The sequence below is a fragment of the Chaetodon trifascialis genome, chromosome 7 (genome assembly GCF_039877785.1).
Source record: "Chaetodon trifascialis isolate fChaTrf1 chromosome 7, fChaTrf1.hap1, whole genome shotgun sequence".
NCBI classification, from domain to species: domain Eukaryota; kingdom Metazoa; phylum Chordata; class Actinopteri; order Chaetodontiformes; family Chaetodontidae; genus Chaetodon; species Chaetodon trifascialis.
Genome location: NC_092062.1, coordinates 16,194,241 through 16,210,248, shown reverse-complemented (window position 1 = coordinate 16,210,248; position 16,008 = coordinate 16,194,241). Strand labels below are relative to the sequence as shown.

The window sequence follows — 16,008 nt, the reverse complement described above, 5'->3', positions numbered from 1 at the left end:
GTACACATGGATACGAAGGCACCGATATAAACCTTAAATTCATATGTTTATCTGTAGGTTAGTTGCAAGTTCAAATAAGTCTTCCAGTTCAAAGAGATCTTACAGTGATGAATGAATGAATGAATGAATGAATGAATGAATGAATGAATGAATGAATGATAAATGTACTGTTATCTCCTCTCTGTCTTTTTTCAGTGTGAGATTGAGGCTATCTCCACCAATTTGTCCTCCTCTGACACTAAATCCCTTCGGCTCACGAAAGAAGTCAGCAGCCTGGAGAGCCAGCTGAGTGATGCAAAGGTAGCAGTGAAAACACGCGGGGGGTCAGACATGATAATGGGCTTTGGCTTCTGGGCTACAGCCACAGACACTTTGAGCACTTTCTCCAATGGAGAGAACAGCAATAGTTTTTAAAACATTGTTCATCCAGGCACAGAAGAATCCAAACCTCCACCCTCTGAACTCACAGACTGAGCCTTGGCTGACTTCAAATTACATTTTGATCACTTCTATGACCTAGTGTTCAATATACTGAAATATTTCTGGATCATGATGTGGTTGAATATTATTTCTGGCATACATAATTCAAAACATTCTAATAAAGTCATTGTTTTACACATTCGTAATGATTTAAATTGTTTTTATAGTTGGCAAGTGGAAAAACTGCAATGTTCCGTCGTATTGCAATGAATTTGCACTAAATAAATCAGTAACAGTCTGGTGAAATCTGCACACCATGCAGAATCTCTGGAAGCCTGCAAAAAATCTGCATGACCACTCTTTGTGGACTGGATGAATTGTGGGTTTGGACAGTAAAGTCCAGCAAAGTTCAGCCAAATCATCACCAGGCCTTGGCTGACACTCTTTTCTCTTCTTCTCTCCCAGGAATTGCTGCAGGATGAAACTCGTCAAAAGATGGCTCTGGGCTCGAGGGTGCGAGCACTGGAGGAGGAGAAGAATGGACTGATGGAAAGACTCGAGGAGGAGGAGGAGAGGGCCAAAGAGTTGACCCGGCAGATCCAGACTCATACCCAGCAGGTAAATCAGAGACCATGGACCTTAAAGTTCAAAGCTGCTGCTTCATCTCTTTGAAATAGATCTTAATAAATGTACTGGGTGTTATTCCAGACCATGGTCCACAGCAGTAAAAGATCAAAATTACCCATCTCATACAATACAAAGAAAACAGTAGATGGAAACATATAAAGATCACATTTCAGCTTCTCATATTTCCACATATCTATAAACCTCCCTCTGCTCCACCTCTGCAGCTGGCAGAGCTCCGTAAGCAGTCAGAAGAGGTGAACACTGCGGTGGAAGCTGGAGAGGAGACGCGCAGGAAACTCCAGAGGGAGCTGGATAGCGCCACCCAGAGGGAGCGACAGAAAGAAGAAGAAAAGGAGAGAGTGGAGAGGCAGAGGGAGCGACTGAGGGAGGAGATAGAGGACATGACGCTTGCCCTGCAGAGAGAGAGACAGAACTGCACAGCCCTGGAGAAGAGGCAGAAGAAGTTTGACCAGGTCCGAGCCTCATCGGTTTGCTTGCCTGCACAAGAATCAGAGTAAATACTCCTGAAATGTCTTCCAGTGGCCTAACCTTTGCCTTTCTTCGCCCCTTCAGTGTCTGGCAGAGGAGAAGGCAGTGAGTGCTCGGCTGGCGGAGGAAAGGGACAGAGCAGAAGCAGACAGCCGAGAGAAGGAGACAAGATATCTGGCACTTTCACGAGCCCTGCAGGTAAACTAACTGAGCGCAGACAATACAAAGCTTGTTGTGTATCTACGACTGTGGTGATTAATCGTGATGTCTGTGTCCGTGTGTAGGAGGCCCAGGACCAGAGGGAAGAGCTAGAGAGGGTCAACAAGCAGCTCCGTCTGGAAATGGAACAGCTTGTAAACCAGCAGGATGATGTCGGCAAGAACGTAAGAATCTTCCTCCCAAGGCTCCTTTGCTATGTCTCAGTCCTCAGTGAGTCAGTGTCTCGAATTTGCTTTTGCGTTAGGTCCATGAGCTGGAGCGGACCCGCAGGAACTTAGAAACAGAAGCCCAGAACCTGCGAGTTCAGACACAGGAGCTGGAGGAGGAGCTGTCGGAGGCAGAGAACTCGAGGCTGCGGCTGGAGGTCACCCTACAGGCGCTCAAGGCTCAGTTTGAGAGGGAGATAAGCACCAGTGAGGAGAAGGGAGAGGAGAAGAGGAGAGCACTCAGCAAACAGGTAGAGAGCAGAAGGAGAGAGCACTTCATAGAAGGTGTTATCGCTGTTCCAAATCATTCACAGTGTTTCTCCGGTTCTCCTTCCTATGCCAGGTGAGGGAGCTGGAGATCCAGCTGGAGGAAGAGCGGAGTCAGCGGTCTCAGGCCGTGTCATCAAAGAAGCAGCTGGAAGCAGAACTTCAGGATGCCGAGGCCCAGGTGGAGACGTCGACCCGTGGAAAAGAAGAGGCTGTGAAGCAGCTACGGAGGCTGCAGGTAAGACAGGAAATCCTCCCACACGTGAACTTTGATCTTTTGTACTTGTCAATGGCATGCTTTTAAAAAACGTCCACATTTTCCCATGCGGGACTAATAAAGGTATATTGAATTGAATTGAATTGAATTGAATTGAATTGAATTGAATTGAATTGAATTGAATTGAATTTTGTCACAGGGTCAAATGAAGGAAGTCCTGCGTGAGCTAGATGAGGCCAAGTTGACTCGAGAAGAGGTCATCGCACAGCTGAAAGACAGTGAAAAGAAGATCCAAACACTGGAAGCAGAAGTCCTGCAGTACACCGAGGTGCATATTTTCCTGTGACACTGAGCAGAAATATTAAGATGTAATGTAGTACATGACTTGTAACCCACGCCTGTATGTCATCTGTGTAGGAGCTTTCAGTGTCAGAGAGACAGAAGAGACAGGCTCAGCAGGAGAGAGATGAGATGGCTGATGAGATGGTCAACAGCAGTTCTGGAAAGTTAGTAGCCCTTTACTATAGATATACTGTGTTATAATGTGTGCTGTTGGTGTGAACAGTTACTCACATTGTTTGTTTGTCCAGAACGGCATTGTCTGAAGAGAAGAGGAGGTTAGAAGCACGAGTCAGTCAGCTGGAGGAGGAGTTGGAGGAAGAGCAGAGTAATGCTGAACTGCTCGCAGAGAGACAAAGGAAGACTGCTCTACAGGTGCGGTAGATGTACATGCACACACACCTGCTTTCGCCTCATCTGCATTCACAGACACACATGTAAGCTGACAACATGGTCGCTGCTCTGCTTGTGGTGCAGGTGGAGACTCTGACCGTGCAGCTGCAGGGAGAGAGGACTCTGGCCCAGAAAGCAGAGGCGGCTCGAGAGCAGCTGGAGAGGCAGAACAAGGAGCTGAAGACCCGACTGGGGGAGATGGAGGGAGCTGTGAGGGGCAAACACAGGCTCAGCGTCGCCGCCCTAGAGGCAAAGATAGAGTCGATGGAGGAGCAGCTGGAGCAGGAGAGACAGTGAGAGAAACACACATGCATTTGTACAGATAATATGCTTCAAAGAAATAGAGTTATTTGTTTTTAAACGTAAGATTTGTTAACACAAACAAAAGAAATGAGGACACCAGGGGCAATACAAATTTTATATGTAAAAGTTTACAATATATTGAACTTACTTTCTAAATTAAATGATTGTATTATTTTACCTAATGCAGTGCCTTTAATTCCACAAATACAAACGTATAAAATAAAAATAAAAACTGTCATATAGACGCCCAAAATTAAAATAAAATAACATGGTAATGGGGAATTAAGGCCACTTCTTGTCCATTACAACCTGTTTCGCTCTTTCCTTGTTTGGCTCCACACAAACCACACCATGAAGATAATTGTAAACTGTATGTCCAGCCTGTATGGGGCTTCAAGACACCATAAATTCATACAAGCCAGGGTCAGACTGCAACGTATATATTCCAAACAACAGAGAAAGAATATTAACTCTTTTAAATCCTCATAACATGGACAATACAAAAGAAAATGGGACTGGTCAACAGTTTCCAGAATGAGACATAAATGTGAAATATTTCTATTTACAAATATTTTACAAAACACAAAAATGTGTGTTACAAATTGCTCAGCGTTTGCCAAAACATGCAACGCAGATTTTAAGTGAAGTCAACCTAAAGTCCCCTACAACACTACTAGAAGGTAACATTTCCCCTTCAATTTCTTGGTGCAACAGGTAGCTTATAATGGACTTTTTTATCTCTCAGGGAACGAGCCATTGCCAACAAACTGGTCCGAAAGACAGAGAAGAAACTGAAGGAGGTGATGATGCAGGCGGAGGATGAGAGGCGCCATGCAGACCAGTACAGAGAGCAGGTAAGACAATGAACAGCTTTATCGAATAAGGTGAGACACTAGGGGATACACAGACCAGTATAGCAAGGCACAGAGTATAAATAATCATTTAATGGGTTCAGGTCAGATAAGATCACTGCTCTAATTGTTGCCCCAGAGCACAAAGAGTGTTGAAAAATCATCCTAAAATGAGTGATTTATCCGACTCAATCCAACCTAATCCTAATCCCGCCCCGGCATCTGTGTAGTCATTGGGACGGTAGAGCGCATTCCACTCCGAAAAATAAATCCCTCAACCACAGCTGAGACACTGACTCTCCTCCCAAAACATCATCGGTGATAATCTGCCAGGTTTAATCTGACTCCTGATCCCTATCAGCCCTGCCTGCTCCCAGACTAATCTCTCTTTTTATATATCCACCCCCTTCTCTTCTCTTCTCTTCTCTTCTCTTCTCTTCTCTTCTCTTCTCTTCTCTTCTCTTCTCTTCTCTTCTCTTCTCTTCTCTTCTCGTGTGTCTCACCCGACCTCTGCAATACGCTCTGTCCTTCTCCTCCTCTTCCCCTGCATTGCTCCCCTCCTCTCTCCTCCCCCCCCCCCCAGCTGGACAAATCGATGGTCCGCCTGAAGCAGCTGAAAAGGCAGCTGGAGGAGGTGGAGGAGGAGAACTCTCGTGCCAACGCTCAGAAGAGGAAGTTGCAGAGGGAGCTGGAGGAGCTCACCGACAGCGGGCAGAGCATGACGCGAGAGATCACCTCTCTCCGCAGCCAGCTCAGGTAACCACATGTGTGAGTGTGTGTGTGCGTGTTTGTGTGTGTGTGCATTTTCTGTTTGAACGATCGTCATTTATTGTTTTGTTTTTAACTCCCCCATTAACTTGATATGATTTCTTTTGCTTTGCTCTTTTGTTGCATCCATTTGTGTCCATCTAACACTGACAAACTGTCCATGTGTCTCCGTCAACACTCAGCGTCCCTGAATGGAGAGCAGATAAGTAGGTCACTGTGTGTGTCATAATTTTATTATTTGTGTGCGTGTTTGTGTCTGTGTGTGGAGGGGTACATGTATCATTTAGACAATTTAATGATAATTGTTGTTGCCAAACAATAGACAGTGATTAATCAGCATCAATTAATTGCGTGCTGATTAATAATTTTATTAATTGATCAAAAAAATATTTTAATAAATATCAGTTTTTCAGCTTGCGAAATGAGAGGCAGACCTATTGAGCTGAATACAAGACAGTATTGCTTTTATTGGGGAGGGATTACTTGTGGATAAGTGGAGCTTGTATTATATTCAAGGACTGAATATGTAACACTGGCTCCTACAGAGTGTTGCATCCAAGTCCATGTGGAGTGTGTCTTTTAGAGTTAGTCAGCCCGAAAAGTGTCAAGGAAGCCCAGTTTAACTTACAGGTGTTTTCCTGCTGAATAAATAAAAAGTCAGACTGGGGACCGAAACAATAAGACCTGCAGGTGTCATGCAGTGTTGTGATGAAAATCACTGTGTGCAAATATGTGACTGATAAACAAGCTTCACTGACGTACAGTTCACATTCTGCTTTAATGGAAGTGAAAAGGCTGCAAGGATGAAGGCTCTTTTCTGGGGAACAGCTTATAAAGTCTAAAAAGCTCTTTCTATCTTCAAAAAGTCTTTTCCGAAATCGGGTACAGGTAAAGGGGGGGTTTGTCTTATATTTTCGATGATTCACTAGTTTTCTGGAGAAATCTTTACTCACAGCTGGTCGTACTATAACTCTCTCTCTCTCATCCAGGCGCGCTCCGTTGCCCTTGGCCATGCGTGGACGCAGAGCGCTGGTGGACGACCTCTCATTGGAGAACTCGGACTCGGAGGAGCCCCCTGCCTCGCCGACACCCTCCTCTGGAGTCCCAGGGACCCCGACTCCCTCCTCTGAACACAGCATGGACCCTCCACCGCCCTACACCGTCAACAACACAGAGTGACGCATACATACTGTAGACTCAGTAACACACAAAATATACACACACACACACTCACACACACACACACAAACACATCTGCCTCTCACAGCCTCGACTACTCAGGGGTGACGGAGTGACACGCACACAGTACATAACACTAATCTATAAAGGTAAACAAAGTCATGTAGGATGCACACATCAGGCACTGTAACGATAAAACGACCTCACTGAAAAACAGAAACAGTGTAAAAATGAGATTTTACAAAGAGGTGACTGCAATTGATTTTTATTTTGTAACAAACTGTGACATAAAAATTAACCTAACAAAGACTGGAAATTTCTACATTACGCCTCTGTAATGCACCTCTGAGGAACTAAACTACATCTCACAGAGTTCCAAAGAGAAAGAGAATTTTAATCAGCTGATTTCAAGATGCTGTACAGTGATTAGGGGGCAGAAAACATAATGGTCTATATGTCTTTTACATTAGGAGGTATTTTAAAACTAAGCCATGTTTAACCCTTTGATGAGGATTTCCAATCTGATTTCACAAAGGGCTGCTAGAGCGTGAAAATACTTCTGGAGGGTGTTAAGACAATCTATATACATTTAGATAAAGTAGCTAAGCGGAAGCCCACACGGAACAGAGAACTCATCTTCTTTGCGACTGTGTGTTAAGTGCAAACAATGTTTTCATGCGTCACTTTTCAAAAATGAGAAACTTGGAATAATTGAGTAAACATGGACATTTTGGGTGCGTTGGCAAAAAAGAAGTGGCAATTGATAACCAGTATTTAATGAAACTTTTATTGGAAATGCTTGATCACAAAAAGGGACGCATTAGTTCTATAATATATTGATCTCATTTTCATATAATTTGTTAAAATTGTAGAGACACAAACGACTGGCCATAAAAAGCAGCCTATAGCGTTATAGCTGCAGTACAGTTGTATTAAGTGAGAAATCATTTTTCTGTAGATTAGAGACAGTATGTTGTTAGACAAAGCAGTAGGTATTAGGTATTAGATAGTTTCTTTAACTTAAGTTTTAACATATTGCTTCAGAAATTTGAATTTCTATAATTTATATCCAATGTGAACTTAAGTTATTGATCGCTGGTTGTTTTCTGTACAACTCCGTCTTGCCGGGGGAAGCGTTATTATTGTCTGATTATTTGTGCTCCTGTTGGCCCTGATGATTTAAACTTCTCAGTTTCAGTCAGCGTCACAGCATCAGGTCTCAGAGGTGAATTTACATTGTAGACCTTTCTGATGGTCAACTGCTTTGAGTGTAGACAACAAACAACCTGCAGAGAGCTGTATTAAATGATCTTTGTATCCAAAGCAGAAAACATGGTGACAATTCGTCTTTTTTCTGTTTTCAGACTGATAAACGCGTCACATTTTATTTTGACAGCCATCTTGTACATTGTAATCTTGATTTTTACTCAGCAACTGTGTAAATTATTGATCAAACAAAGCTTTTTTGTGTTTAACCAAATGGTGGGCGTACGGATGAGCAAAAGGGACTTAAAATTGTAGTAAACGTAGAGTAGGAGTAGAATAGAGTAGAGGACAGGAGTAGAGGCTGGGCAGGTGTTCTGCTATCATCCAGTGACTCTGCTGGAGTCATTCTTAGTAGAATAAACTCTCTGCTCGCAGTTCCTGTGTTGAAGACTGTAGAATAACTGAGCACGAGACTCAAAGCATTTTCAGATATTAGTAGTATTAGATAAAAAATGACAATGGAGGCACTGAGGAATTGATTTTTATGAAGCAAACGGCATGTACAACGAAAAATAGATTTTCTTTTACCCAGGCTATCATCTCAAAAGGACATTGGTGTCAGTGGTGTCAACCAGACACAAGCAGCTTGATGACCCTGCTGTGAGACAGACAATGCTTTTGTCATACCTGTTTTTCTGACGTCTCTGTTTTATTTATTCAGCACTCTTCAGTTTGCCTGTCAGAGCTTTACGACTACCCAGGAAGCTAATGTGATGTCTAGTTTTTGACATACACACACATAGCAAGTTTTAACAGTTTGGGAAATACACTTACTCTCTTTTGTGCAGAGAGTTAGATGAGAAGATAGACACCACGGTGAATATAAAGATACAGCCGGAAGCTGGGTAGCTTAGCTTAGCATAACAACCATAAACAAGGGGAAAAGTTAGCCTGGCTCTGTCTAAAGGTAACAAAATACACCTAGCAGCAGCTCTAAAGCTCACCAACTAATACATTATACTCTGTGTATTTGTTGGACTATTTCTTGGTCAGTAAACAGAGACTTCAGGAAGTCACTGCACCGAGCCAAGAAGTAGCCTGGTAAAAAAAACTCCCCATAGGTTTCTCATTTTTACATGTATTTTTTATGGAGTAGACAAAAATAGAATAAATCATTTCAGCTGGCGAACTTTAGAGGTGCTGATTGGTGGGTTGTGTTACCTCCAAGCAGAGCCAGACTAGCTGTTGACCCCTCTGAGACTTTGTGCTATGCTAAGCTAATGGTCTTCTAGCTGTAGCTTCATGTTTCTTTCGCAGACGTGAAGCTTTTATTGATCTTCTCATTTGACTCTTTACAAAATCAAATAAGCCTATTTATAAAATGCAGAACTTTTCCTTTAATTTCTAAAGAGTCACTGGCGCTTTAACTTACAGTTGGAATAAAGAAAGATAAAGATTGTGTTGCTGAAATCACAAATGTTTGTGGAATTTCTCTGAATGGTTCTTTTTATTCTGTTTTTATATATATATGACAGATGATTAATGATGATGTTGCTGTTTACTGTTGATTACGCACGGGACTGCTTCAGTAGTTGACGGTAATCAGGTTGTCATTACTGTTCCCTCGTCCTCCTTCTGTTGTAAGTTAACAGGTGTACATTTTCATGAAACAGAGTGTAAAGATTACATCTGCACTGACAAAACAAGAGCAACATGCGTGTAACATCCCATGTCTATCTATATTTTCAGACATGATGGGCTTTTTGTTTGTTTGTTTGTTTGTTTGTTTTGCCATGCCAGGTTCACCATGAATCACAGTTAGTGACATTTGAGGAAAAATCAAACCAACTGGGTCAAGAAAGAGTTTGACTGTTGACGGCATATATTTAATGCCCTATTAAAGGGTTTTATTTTTTATTTTCTGTATGTACAATTCTTTCATTTTAGCAGTATGCAAAGGATTTTGTTTGACGCTTTGTTTTTTAAGATTTTGTGTAAATGCTGCACTTTACACATGACCAGTGGAGATAAACACAGCCGGACACTGTCGGCACATTACATCTGCTTCGTCGGCTCGTGATTTATCTCACAGAGGCTGACATAGCATTAAGCCAAATGAGCTGACATCACGTGTCATCACGGTAGAGTCTGTCACTCTGAACTGTTCACTTAAATGTTGTAATCTCAGAATGTCACATCAGCGTCTAAACGTGGCGACTTTGTTCACGCCTTGATAGACCAAAATCTGAAGACACGTGGATTGAACTGCTGACCTGAGAACAGATGAGTTCTGTTCATCTGTAGCAAGAGACGAGGTGAGACGGTGCTTCTCTGAGGTGTTATTTTTCTCTCTGTGTTTGTTTATGGCTACTGTGGAACCTGAAACATTTTGGATGAATGTGTTTTATTGTTTCAGTCTTTTTCTTTCTTTTTTTTGTTTATGATGCTGTAATTATAAAACATCTGACTGGGGTTAACTTTAATATATGTCGTTGGTTTTGATCTTTGTGTTTCTGTGTGTTTCTTTGAGATCAAAAGCTGGACGTGCACACATGCTTATTAGTGGTGGACAGTGACTAAGTACATTCGCTCAAGAACTATACTTAAGTACAGATTTGAGGTACTCATACTTCAGTATTCATCAATCAGCAGTCATCAGTTTAGAAAGTCTAAAACCGTATATTAAGTAGTTCAAATGAGCTCCAGCCACAACTGTCAAATGATGTTGATAATAATAATCACAGGAGACATTTTATTTTGCATTATGAGTACTTATATTTTTGCAACTAACACGTGTACTTTTACTCACTACTTTTACTTATTTTTATATTGCAGTATTGCCACTCAAGCTTAAGTTACAGGAGTTACAGCATTTATCCTTTATTGGCATTATGAATATTTGTCACCACTTTAAACATTAACATTTCATACTCACCACTGCAATGAATACACAGTCAGACTCAAACACAAGTAGCAGTTAAAAGCTTACATACACATACATGAGTAACTATATTATTATTTACTGTCAGTCAAATGTGTTTGAACTGAAAAGAAGACACTTGAATTTGTGATTGAATCTCAAGCAAAGTAATTTGATTAGTTCAGATTCAGAAGTGAAGACATTAAAAGTACTGGTTCTACATATGCAGTACAAAATACATCAGCCATTGACATAACTAATAAATAAGTATTAGAGAACAGAATATGTCTTTTTACTGGAAATAAGTCACTAGCCACTTGTAGAAGACTTTAGTCTTGCAGCTGGTGCTGTCACTTTTTAAAAAGGTGTACAAATGTGCACACAAATGTGTCTGTTGTCCCATTTGCTTGAATCTCACAGTATTTAAGACCAAGTCGCATGATATTCAAGCAGAGTTTCTTGACAGGCAGTGCACATCCTGAAAAGCTCTTTCTGTGCTCAATGTGTCAAAACAACAGATTTCCAACCACATTTAAGACATTCAAACATTCAAAATAAGGGCAGAATCCAAAAGACAACATACTTCTGTCTTAACCTCCTCAACAAGGCAGCAACGGCGCATACCCTTTGTACAGCCACCTCAATGTTTACAGCAGAACACACACCTCACTAAAAAGACACACGTTGCTAGCAGTCAGGTGACTTCCTGTCCTTTAAGATATCAGTGAACAGCCAGTCATCCTCATGTGGAGGTGTTGGTATGGGACGCTGCTCAGCATAATGAAGTGGGACGGGGAATGATTGAGCAATACCCTCAAACGGTGTAAAGAGTTGTTTATTGACCAGCATACAGGGACTCTCTTCCTGAGGGTGCTGGTATGCCTGCAGCTCTGAGGCATTGTAGTGGTAGCTGATTGATGTGGGGAGCTGGTTCTGGATCATATCTGCACCTTGGCATGGCTTAAAATTGTTAAACTGTGTCTCTGCGGCCTCTGCATTTGGTCTCAGCACACTCTGGAAGTGGTTTGTGGTCAGTCCCTGATCCCCATGAAAACTGTATCCATATGCATACTCATCTGCCTCACAGTGTAGATCCTTGACTTCTGTTGTGTTGCAGATTCTCTCTGTGACACTATCTGCCTGATGTGCAAATCCAACATCATCGGCACTGACTTCCTGCCCAACATCACCTTGGCATGAGCAGATACTTTCAAAATAGGCCTCTACATCCACGCAGCCTGCGAAGTCCTTCTCACCGACGCTGAAAAGCTCCATAATCTCTGTCCACGGACTCTCTGAAACCTTGGTGATGTTCTTCCGGGCCTGTGTGCAGGTTGAAATGTCTGTGAGCATTTGGATCGAGAAGTCGCAAGAGTCAAGGGACAACGGAGAGAGTCCAGGAGAGAAGACAGGGGACATGTCCACATTTTGGCAGAACTGGATGAAACCGGAGTCCTGCTGAATTGCGAAAGAGTCTTCTGAGAGGTTGTTGGCTGACCTCAGCGGACTTTGATCGTAATACTCAGTTTGGAAGAGCTCTGCCCCGCGGCGGCAGTCTATAGGTGTGAATTCAACCAGTTTGTGATTTCTACTCTCTTTTTTCTGCCCCTCTTTGCTCTGGGTGTTCTCTCTAGTGGCACAGGTGGCCGGCTGTGATTTGGGGTGTCGTTTCCAAAGATGTCCCGAGCCTGGCTGCTTCTTTTCACTGAGTTCATTTTCATGTGAGCCAACAGATGCGTCACCAGAGATGTTATCTGCACCTGAGTGATCACTGCATTTATCTTGCACATAACCACCTTGGGAGGGCCTGTCTGACTGGTCAAGAGTCTCTGGCTTCTGTGATGGTACAGATGACGGGCTCTTTTCATCCTCTTTAAAATAAAGAGCTGATGCCAGCCGGTGGTTTGCTGCTTCTATGTCTGCAAACTTTCTGTAGGAAGAGGGACGAGGAGAAGGATTAAATACATTTCCACCTGCTTTCTAAGCTTAGCACAAAGACTATACACAGAGGGATAAAGCTAGCCTGACTGTGACAGTAAGTTACAACATCCACCCACCGCCAACACCAAAACCAAAATGGAAAAAAGGCAAGTTCTGGTTTTACATGGGGTTAGATGAGGGGTGCAGGGTGCAAGGTGTATTTTGTTACCTTCCCATTACTGAGAAAAACTCATACAATGTCCCTGTTCTTCATTATAAACGCAGTTGTAAATATACAAAACAGAAAAATAAAATAAGTTAAATCGTGCAACAACAACAAAAAAAATGTAGGAAAAGGAGAGACTTCCAGGGTGTGCTGAACCAATGGAGTAAATTTCAAATGTCATTTTTGCCAATTTACAATTTTTGAGTTTTAATTTTTACATTTTCAAATCTTTATCTTTGCAGGTTAATCTTGAAAGCCATATCATTTTATGGACATAGTGTTTTACTAATATATTTATCAAGTTAATTATGTAAGTTTCATCAGAAATGAGAATTGTTAAAAATGAGTAATATATCAACCGAGCCAGGACAAGCTAAGCTAACTGCTAATAGATGTATCTTAATATCTATCATAGCTACAGACATGACAGTGGTTTTGATGTTTGCAGCTTATCTAATTATCAAACTCTTGAAGAAATATTTCGGAAATTTCTTCCTTTAAAATGAAGCAGCGTTGGCTCTGACTCATCATATCTAGAGCTGTCATCAGAGGCCAAGAGGGATTCTTCATTCTCAAATATATTCTTTTTGAAGGATTTTTAGAGGCAAACGGTGCCCAGTTGCACAAAACGGTAAACATTCTTGAAAGATCAGAAAAAAGAAACATAATGTTGTGTGACAGAATTTGTCAATCACTGCTTTCACTCCAACACACCTCTGAATCATGTTGTGCAGGAAGCGCCGGTGGTTGACCTGCCGTTTGGACGGTCGGTTCTTCCGGGGTTTCTGAAGGGTCCTCATCATGTGACCTGCTGCTGAAGTCACAAAGGTGTAGAGGTCCCGACCCCACGCGACCCCTCGCTCCAGGCTGGGCTCAAGAGTCACAGAGAAGGATGGTCTCATGGCTGAAAGAGAGGAGGATGAGGGGAAGGAAAGAAATGACAAGATAGAAGAGGTGAGAAATTCTTGGTAGCTTATGTCACTCAACAATATTGTGACTTGAGTGATTTAACATGTAAGAAATGTGTTCAGGATTTTTTTCTTAACATTTGTCATGCATTTGAATCATTAACAGCACGTGAGAGCTGTCTTGAAAATAAACCAGTTTAAAAAATGTTCTTAAAAATGTTAATAGTGCTAAATGAGGCTGTCAATGTAACTAATCAAGTCCTGTACTCACCTGCAGTTTTGAGGTACTATTTCTATTTTTGATACTTTACACTTTACATTTGAGCACGAAATATTGTGCTAATTTGCATTTAATTAACAGCTGTAGTTACTGGTTACGCTCCAGATGACGTTGAGGTTATACAGGTCAATGCACACAATCTACAATCTAAATTACAGTATATGAGTTAAAATTGGCTTCAGGCAGCTGCTACATAAAGTTCTGCTTACACAATAATGCCATTATTAATTTAACAATATATGCACTCATAGTAATATGACACCAATTTTTGTCAAATTAATCACGTTCTACTGCTAATACAATACACTTCTACTGAACATTTTGAATTCAGAACTTTTACGTTTTATTTTTACATTGCGATATTGGTACTTTTACTTAAATAAAGGATCTGAGTGCTGCTGTTACAGTTGAGCATTATAAACACAGTAACTGTTTTTTGTATTCTTGTTCTATCCTGTTCAGCCCAATAGAAAAAATGTAATATGTTTACCTTCGTCTTCCTCAGGTGCTGTGTCTTCTTGTGTCTTCCTACAAATGCACTGAGGACTCAGCTTTGACGGAGGCGGGCTGCTTCACAGTGAGAGAGGTGCGGTGATTTAATTGTTCATGTACGTCTGTTTATGTATTGTGACACAAGCGCTCAATGCAAATGCAGAAATTCCCCCCCAGCAGTATGAATGGAATCCAACTTGATTCATTGATAGTGGGAGAGGAAATGAGACACGATGAGAGACTCTGAAAAGAAAGAGGCAATTATCTGAGAAGTCAACCACTGGTGGAAGTGTGGGCACACGTCTCCATTGTGTGTCACACTAAAGGCAGCTTGTTAAATACTGGGAGACACAAACGCACCAGTTGAGGCAGTTAACAAGCCCTTAATTGATCAGTTTAAACTCTGGCCCTAATTATCACATTCTCAGAGGGAAGAGCTTAGATGGTTGCTAGTGGCTTTAATTGACCTTTACAATTCCAAGTACAGAATTTTACATATCTATGGCAGCAGGTGGGTGAATAGAGGCTGCTTTTTCACAAAGGTGAAAAGAGAAAAATGAAATCCATCAACTTTTGTGCACATCTTTTATTTTTTTCCACACTTTTGCCTCTTTGACCCTGTGTGCTGGATATTTGAAATGACCTCATCCTGACTGTCACTTGTGTCTGATTTTTCCCCTCTTCTCAGTATCTCATCGAAATGTGGAGTCTTTTTGAGGGCTTTTAAATTTTGCCATCATTTTTGTTTGACTTTCAAATTCAGAAATGTGACAGCAAAATATGCCATGCACCAGACTCATTTCAAGTTTATTTATATTAAACAGTGAATTTACTTGTTTGGCATCTTATCAGGTCTACATGATCTACTTCCCAATCTGGTCAAAGATAGGTCCTTTAACTCTAAAAAGACCGATCACTCTTTCAATTGAACAAATTTCTGAGCAATATAAGGACAATATCAATATCAACACAATATATGTATATATATTTATATTTGTAAAGACCTCTTATATTGCCTCCTCAGTTTTTCCTAAAATATACCACAGCACTGCTGTTTGTAATGGCATATCTCATATCATCTTTTATAGTTGTATTTACTCATTTATATTTAATCAGCTCCGGGAAACATGAGTAGTTTACTTTTAGGTCACCACAGAGCCTCCAACTTGTTGATTGGTTAACCCTCTGCTTTGGACCTGGAGTGCTTGAAGAACTGAGTTCATTCAGCTGAACTCTGACTCCTGGGTCATATTGTGTTTCACACAGCTTTCACACAACATTCTCCATTATAATTTTGACACAATCTCACAACCTTCTCACCTCTTCAGTGCAACAACTCAGCTTGTCTTCTGTCTTTACTGTCATGAAGTGGAAAGCTATCTTAGTTACTTTAATGAAAGTGAGGAAGCATTGCTTCAGGGGTGGCATCTATTTATAGTGACAGGCACCACATGTACCTTAGAGTGACCAGAGAGCCGCACAGATATCTTGCTGCTATGGTCACAACTTCAACTCTTCACAGAACGAGACAAATCTGTGGTAAGTGACATGAACTGTTTGACAGTCAAGTGATGAGGCGTAAGAGGTATAATAAACCACACTGTGTGGGGCTCATCTGCACTGCTAATGGAGCAGAGGTGCAGATCATTGATTGGTTTGTCAGCTCTTTATCGTTCCTCACATGTGGTGTTTTCTCAGATTCTCTCCACTGGGCTGATAAAGATTTTATCGCACATTCTCTGCAACTGTTGCAGAACTTTGACCTGGTGAGACGGAGA

General features: G+C 41.5%; 1 protein-coding gene across 3 annotated transcripts in view; it reads left to right on the top strand.

Moving 5' to 3' along the window:
- The window catches only part of myh14 (myosin, heavy chain 14, non-muscle), a 30,254-nt gene extending 20,268 nt beyond the window's left edge, over positions 1-9,986 (top strand). For 2 of the 3 annotated variants that reach the window (XM_070967104.1, XM_070967106.1), the window contains 15 exons: positions 196-300; positions 886-1,038; positions 1,272-1,520; positions 1,621-1,734; positions 1,821-1,919; positions 2,000-2,212; positions 2,305-2,466; positions 2,645-2,773; positions 2,863-2,951; positions 3,036-3,159; positions 3,262-3,470; positions 4,226-4,334; positions 4,915-5,087; positions 5,282-5,305; positions 6,089-9,986. In XM_070967104.1, coding sequence (XP_070823205.1) covers positions 196-300; positions 886-1,038; positions 1,272-1,520; positions 1,621-1,734; positions 1,821-1,919; positions 2,000-2,212; positions 2,305-2,466; positions 2,645-2,773; positions 2,863-2,951; positions 3,036-3,159; positions 3,262-3,470; positions 4,226-4,334; positions 4,915-5,087; positions 5,282-5,305; positions 6,089-6,278 — 2,142 coding nt within the window. In that variant the 3' untranslated portion in view covers positions 6,279-9,986. The remainder of the gene's footprint in view (positions 1-195; positions 301-885; positions 1,039-1,271; positions 1,521-1,620; positions 1,735-1,820; positions 1,920-1,999; positions 2,213-2,304; positions 2,467-2,644; positions 2,774-2,862; positions 2,952-3,035; positions 3,160-3,261; positions 3,471-4,225; positions 4,335-4,914; positions 5,088-5,281; positions 5,306-6,088) is intronic. The other variant, XM_070967105.1, reaches the window with a different exon arrangement.
- Positions 9,987-16,008: the final 6,022 nt, after the last annotated feature.